Here is a 7135-nt window from a genome sequence, read left to right as displayed (position 1 = left end):
CCTGTGTTGGTGAAGTGGAACGCTCTGAACTTTTCCACAAATCACTAATCGGCGTTCTTATGTCATTCCAGATGCCAAGGAAACAACCAGGCCCAAAACCGAAAACTATTTTGAAGAAATGGAATTGTGAAAATATGATTCATGCAATCAAAGATTGATTGATTGAAAGAGTTTATATGGGCGCGTCGACAGCGAGGTCTTTTGCACCCTTCACTGACAGTAAAATGAAGTACACAACAAAAAAGAGCATTGTATCAGACAAAATTAAGTAAAAAAAGTCTGGAATAAGTAAAAGGTGTTCGGTCATTTATGAATTAAAATGTCATAGCATTCAAGAAATGTGCAAACTCGATACACAAACACAAGGACGGGTTAGTACACAACAGCATGTTAATCTTCTCTGCCGGGCCAGCTCGGCAATAGGTGCACACACGTGGGGCAGCCCATAATTAGTAATGTATATGACAGTGCAGTAAAGAAGATAAAAGCAAGGAAATGCTATGACAAGCATAAAAACACCATGAAAAAACACAAACGGTAGATAAAAGCAGAAATAAATTAATTAAAAGATATGTGAGAAATGCACTCACAAATCACGCAAGACATGCAAAAGCTGCAAGTACGTGAAAACTCGCTGGATCATCTAGACATCGTCTCCAAGCAAGGTAGACAGATCAGCTGGTAAGCCAAGGCGGGCTCGCTCAGGAGCAAGAGGAACACATTCCACAAGAAGGTGGCGGATGGTCAGGAATGCACCACACTGGGTGCAGGAAGGCGGGTTCTGACGACGTAACAGGTAGCCATGGGTCAGATGGCTGTGCCCGATACGTAATCGGGCCAATCGTCGTTCTTCCAGTCTTGAAGGACGAGAACTCGTGGACCAAACACCAAGTCCCGGCTTGACAGCATGCAATTTATTCTGAAGTTGCTCATCCCAGTTTGTCTGCCAGCGCTGAAGGAGAAGACGGTTGATTACAGGGCGAATATCAGAGCTGGGAAGCGGTGACGGAGACTCAGGTCCTGTAAGGGCAGCTTCTTTGGCAACACGGTCAGCACGCTCGTTCCCTGGAATACCAACATGGCCAGGCACCCAAAAAAATAGGACATCGCAAATTGCAAGTCGTAAGGAATGGCAAGAGAGTAGAATTTGCTGAACTATAGGGTGCAAAGTTGACACATCCATGTGATTATGTAAAGCGCTGCTGGAGTCAGAGCACAGGAGAACATGTCGGAGATGGCGTCGACGAAGAAAATGCAGAGTCTCCAGGATAGCAGCCAATTCAGCAGTGAACGCAGTGGAAGTAGGTTGGAGCTTCAAGCCAGCGCTATGATCATCCTTGACGAAGGCACAACCAACAGAATCTTCATGCTTCGAACCATCCGTGTACAAGACAGCGTAGGTACGGTACGCATCCAGAAAAGAGAAGAAATCCTGACAAAATTGTTGATTGCTGGTAACAGACTTCTTAAATTGCGTGAGATGAAAGCTGACAACTGGTGGAAGAACTGTCCATGGAGGAATGGGCAGGAGGCCCAATGGATAGATGGCAGGGACATCGAGTCCAAGAGAAGCCCCAAGGTCTATAGCACGAATGCCAAAAGGCCGGGTTGCAGTATGTCGTGCTTGATATCTGTCATAGCGAGCACCAGCCTCAAGGGGAAAGGCCGAAGGATTGTCAGGTACGGCACGGATATGAATATAATAGCGCAGGAGCAGGCAGTCCCGACGTGGGAAAGAGATGGTTCATGAGCCTCGACATAGAGACTAGGAATAGGGCTAATTCGGAAAGCTCCAAGCGCCAAACGGAGGCCAAGATGATGAACAGAATCCAGATGACGTAGGATGGAAGGTCGAGCAGAACCATATGCAACACAGCCATAATCCAATTGGGAGCGGATGAGGCTACGATATAGTCGCAACATCACCACACGGTCAGCACCCCACGAAAGATGGGACACCAAACGTAGTAAGTTCATGGAGCGGAGACAGCGGTACTTCAGGTCTCGAACGTGAACAGCCCAGGTAAGTCGTCGGTCGAACTCCAAGCCCAGAAAACGAACATGATCCACATAGGACAATCGAGAACAGCCAAGGAACAGCTCAGGATCATAGGCACAGTGACGAAGGCGACAAAAATGTACACTGTGTTTTGGAGAGAGAAAAGCTGAAACCAGTAGTGGTAGATCATCGGTGAAGCCGGTTGAGCGCTAACTGCAACTGGCGAGTAACTGTACGGAGATCACGTGAGCAACAGTAGATAGTAAAGTCATCCACATAAAGCAGCCCATGAACAGAAGGGGAGAGCTGCGACATCACTCTGTTCACTGCAACAGCAAACAATGTGACACTCAACACACTACCCTGTGGAACGCCATTCTCTTGTGGAAACGGAGCAAAGAGAGTAGCTCCAAGCTTGACTCTAAAAGAACGTTGTTGGAGAAAATTCTGGATGAAGAGAGCCAAGTGGCCACGTAAGCCCCAGAGATGGAGTTGCCCCAAAATGCCATATCGCCAAGCGGTGTCATAGGCCTTTTCAAGGTCAAAGAAGATGGCTATCAGATGTTCTTGATGACGAAATGCATCCTGAATAGCACTTTCAAGATGCGCCAAATGATCAGTAGTAGAACGGAAGCGCCGAAAGCCACACTGAAGATTGGAAAGGAGGCCATGGCGTTCAAGAAACCAGACTAAGCGGGTATTGATCATCTTCTCCAAAAGTTTACACAGACAGCTAGTCAAGGCGATCGGGCGGTAGCTTCCACTTGACGTGGCAGGTTTAGCAGGCTTAAAATAGGAATAATGTATGCTTCACGCCAGGTAGCGGGGAAGGAGTCTTCAAGCCAGATGCGGTTGTACAGGTCAAGAAGATGTTGCTTGCCATCCGCAGGCAGGTGCCGGAGCATAGCATAACAGATGCCATCAGGACCAGGTGCCGTGGCCTTCGTAGAATCCAAAACAGCAGCATGTTCAGCAGTATTAAAAGGCAAATTATAAGCTTCAGCAGTGGCAGGGCGGAACTGAAGAGGCGTACGTTCGGTGCGTTGTTTATAACTGAGGAATCCAGCTGAGTAGTGAGTAGAACTGGAGACATCCGCAAAATGACGACCTAACGCAGCAACAATTCTGTCCTGATCAGTGACCATTACACCATCGATAGTAAGGGATGGAACCGTAACGGAGGAAATATGTCCCTGTAGACGACGAATTTGCTACCAGACCGTTGTCATGGAGCTGCCAGCAGTAAGAGAAGAAACATAAGTGCGCCAGCTATGACGCTTAGCTTGCTTAATCAGATAGCGGGCTCGAGCACGAAGAAGTCGAAATTGAGCCAAATTATCAGCTGTAGGAGCACGATGAAAAGTACGTAGTGCTCGACGTCGGGCCAGAATAGAGTCACGAATCTCCTCTGACCACCAAGGAACGGTGCGTTTACACCGGGAACCAGCATATATAGGAATAGAGCCGTGTGCAGCTGCAAGGATACTCTGCTGAAAGGCCTCACAATGACCATCAACAGTAAAACGAGGGTCTAAAGTGAAATGAAAAGTGGCGGAAAAATGATCCCAGTCTGCTCGACGGAGATTGTAGGCAGTGAACGGAGCAGAATGGATGAGCGGAAGACCATGCACAAGAATAGTAAAATGGTCACTGCCACAGAGATCATCATGCACGCGCCAAGTGAGATGGGCACTAAGTTGAGGACTGCAAATGGAGAGGTCCAAATGAGAGTAGGTACCAGTAGCAGTAGTAAAATGTATGGGACTGCCATCATAGAGGAGCAATGAGTCAGTGTTGTCAAGGAAAGTGGAAATCTCTTGACCTCGGGGCTCAGTACGAGGAGAGTCCCACAGTGCATGGTACGAGTTAAAGTCACCCACAAACAGAAATGGGGATGGAAGCTGTCGAGCAATCTGTTCAAGGTCGACAGCAGTAAAGGCGTCATGACGCGTAAGGTAGATACAACAAAAAGTAACAGGTTGTCTTAAGAAGACACGAACAGCTATAAGCTGGAAAGCACTATTCACATGGATGAGAGCAGAATGGTAATCATCAGAGACCCCAATTGCTACACCACCTGCTGTACGACCTGCAGTAACCTGATCATGACGATATACAGTGTAACCAGAGAGAACTGAGTTGCTAGTAGAGGTAAAATGCGTTTCCTGAAGACAGAATATGGTAGGATGAAACAATGTCAATAACTGCTTAAATTCCTCGTAGTGAGTGGAATAGCCATTTAAATTCCATTGAAGAAGGGACATGTTCAACAAGCATCGAGAACAAGAAGCGAGGTACTGCGTTTGCCTTTTTCACGGCCTTCCACAAGGGTAAAATCATCGAGCTCCTCCTCCACCATATCATCCATAAGAGACTCGTCATCACTAGGTGGACTACGTGACGTATGCTTCTGTTTCTTCGCTCCAGGTGGGCTAGAAGACTGGGTGCGTGAAGATTTCTTCGATGCCTTGGTAGAAGAAGCAGTGGAACAGGGAGAGAGAGCTTTGGAAGCTTGAGCCTGAAGCTGTTTTTTTCGTTCCTTCTTAGTGAGTGGTTTGGTAGGACGCTGGCTGTTTGACTGCTTCAGAAACTCAGTTAGGGAGGGAGTAGGAGCAGACGAGATAGAGCCAGCTGCCGGAGCGGCAGGAGGCTGAGTAGCAGGAATGGGCTTAACAATTCGTGGAGGCAAACGATCGTTCAAAGGAAGCTGAGGCTGCGAAGCAGTTGATGATCGGTGCTTCGTGCGAGATGGTCCTTGGTTCACAGAAGTAGTGGCACGGGACGCCTTGGAAGAGACTGGCGCACTGGGAACCTCAACGTCAGTTTGGGTAGCAGAATTGACTGTCTGGGTACCTTGGGATCTGCTGGTCTTTAGAAGCGAAGAGAAACTGGTGCCGAAGTTGACTTTTGCCTGTAGTCTTCGTTTAGCGTCAGCGGCGGAGATCTTCTCGATTACCATCAATTCACGGATCTTCTTCTCAGCCAAAAAAGTAGGTCAGTCACGTGACCAAGCTGGGTGGTCACCTTTACAATTAGTGCACTTCGATGGGGCCACACATGGGGCCGGACCATGAGCTGCAGAACTACAAGAGCCATTGATGGCAGAGGCATGGCAAGAAGTGGCTGAGTGGCCAAAATTTTGGCAGTTAAAGCACCGTAAGGGTAGTGGTATGTACGGGCGGACCTTCAATCGGTGGTAAGCAACGTTCAAATGCGTTGGAACGTCAGGTAAAGCGAAAGTAATGACATACGAATCCGTGGGCTGTATTGTACCATTTTTCTTCGTATTAATGCGATGGACGTCTGTGACATGGCTATCCTCAAGTTCAGCACATATTTCCTCCTCTAGTAACTCTCGCAAATCGAAGCAAGTGATGACTCGTTTGCTAGTATTTAGTTGTCGATGAGGCTCAACCAGAATAGGAACAGGTCCTGACTGCGTACTAGCTAGAAGTAATTGTGACTGTTTTTCTGTGGTCGTTTGAACAAGAAGTGTCCCAATCCGTAATTTGCGAATATGGCCAGGAGGAAACGTTCCTGTGGCAGTGTGATGAAGTTGACGATGAACGGTGAAAATTTGCATAATGCTCCAACGGTATCACTTGATCTATCTTTAATAATTAAATATCTTGGTGCAAGACCAAGCTTTTCCTCTCTCTCTCTCTGCCCTGGGTGGGTGGTTGATGCGTAGCCATAACTATAGAAAGCCCAAAATCCTCTCAGCTTCCCCGTCATGGTTCGAAGCGGCCAACGAGGCTAGCAGGTCCATTGGAGATTCCCGCACCGCAGACTCCCAGCATTCCCTTTCAGGGCATCACTCCTTCCGGTCCTGGTCGGTGCGCATGCGCTGCACTCCTCCGTCCCACGGCCCCGGGTCCAGCGTCATCCAAGAAAATCCAAAAGCAAAACCAGTCCATTGCAAGGTTGTCTTCTAAAAGAGCAGTCCACATCCAAGGCTTATATTTTTAACTATGCTCGATCGCAGGTTTTATATGCCGGGTGATCGACCCGGCACAACCCCCAACTTGGAGGACCAGTGGCCGATTGCAGTTCCGAAGAACTGGGCGATGGGGGCGCCACATCCCGACGCCGGGCGTCATCCAAGAAAATCCAAAAGCAAAACCAGTCCATTGCAAGGTTGTCTTCTAAAAGAGCAGTCCACATCCGAGGTTTATATTTTTAACTATGCTCGATCGCAGGTTTTAAATGCCGGGTGATCGGCCCGGCACAACCCCCAACCTGGAGGACCAGTGGTTGATTGCAGTTCCGAAGAACTGGGCGATGGGGGCGCCAAATCCCGACGCCGGGTCGTAGTGAGTGGAATAGCCATTTAAATTCCATTGAAGAAGAGACATGTTCCACTAGCATCGAGAACAAGAAGCGAGGTACTTCACCTGCCTTTTTCACGGCCTTCCACAAGGGTAAAAGTATCGAGCTCCTCCTCCGCCATATCATCCATTAGAGACTCGTCATCACTAGGTGGACTACGTGACGTATGCTTCTGTTTCTTCGCTCCAGGTGGGCTAGAAGACTGGGTGCGTGAAGATTTCTTCGATGCCTTGGTAGAAGAAGCTGTGGAGAAGGGAGAGGCAGCCTTGGAAGCTTGAGCCTGGAGCTGTTTTTTCTCCGTTCCTTCTTCGTGAGGGGTTTGGTAGGAGGCTGGCTGTTTGACTGCTTCAAAAACTGGGTTATGGAGTGATTAGAGGCAGACGAGATAGAGCCAGCTGCTGGAGCGGCAGGAGGCTGAGAAGCAGGAATTGGCTTAACGATTCGTGGAGGCGAATGATCATTCAATGGAAGCTTAGGCTGCGAAGCGAATGATGATCGGTGCTTCGTGCGTGATAGTCCTGGGTTCACAGAAGAAGCAGTGGTACGGGACTCCTTGGAAGAGACTGGCGCACTGGGAACCTCAACGTCAGTCTGTGTAGCAGAATTGACTGTCTCAGTACCCTGTGATCTGCTGGTCTTTAGAAGGGAAAAGAAAGTGGTGGCGAAGATAACTTTTGGCTGTAGCCTTCGTTTAGCCTCAGCGGCGGAGATCTTCTCGATTACCATCAGTTCACGGATCATCTTCTCAGCCATAAAATTAGGACAGTCACGTGACCAAGCTGGGTGGCCACCTTTACAATTAGCGCA

General features: G+C 48.5%; 2 protein-coding genes across 2 annotated transcripts; both read right to left on the bottom strand.

Moving 5' to 3' along the window:
- Positions 1-643: 643 nt before the first annotated feature.
- On the bottom strand, positions 644-1183 carry LOC145687537 (uncharacterized). Its single transcript, XM_081760997.1, has one exon. The coding sequence runs from the start codon at positions 1181-1183 to the stop codon at positions 644-646; it is 540 nt and encodes a 179-aa protein (XP_081617123.1).
- A 3811-nt stretch (positions 1184-4994) lies between these two features.
- Positions 4995-5582, bottom strand: LOC145687536 (uncharacterized). Its single transcript, XM_081760995.1, has one exon. It carries the CDS (start codon positions 5580-5582, stop codon positions 4995-4997), a length of 588 nt encoding a protein of 195 aa, XP_081617121.1.
- Between the last annotated feature and the right edge of the window lie 1553 nt (positions 5583-7135).

The sequence above is a fragment of the Thermobia domestica genome, chromosome 6 (assembly GCF_964235325.1).
Source record: "Thermobia domestica chromosome 6, izTheDome1.hap1.1, whole genome shotgun sequence".
In the NCBI taxonomy this organism is placed as follows: Eukaryota; Metazoa; Arthropoda; class Insecta; order Zygentoma; family Lepismatidae; genus Thermobia; species Thermobia domestica.
This window is presented reverse-complemented; position numbering and strand designations above follow the sequence as displayed.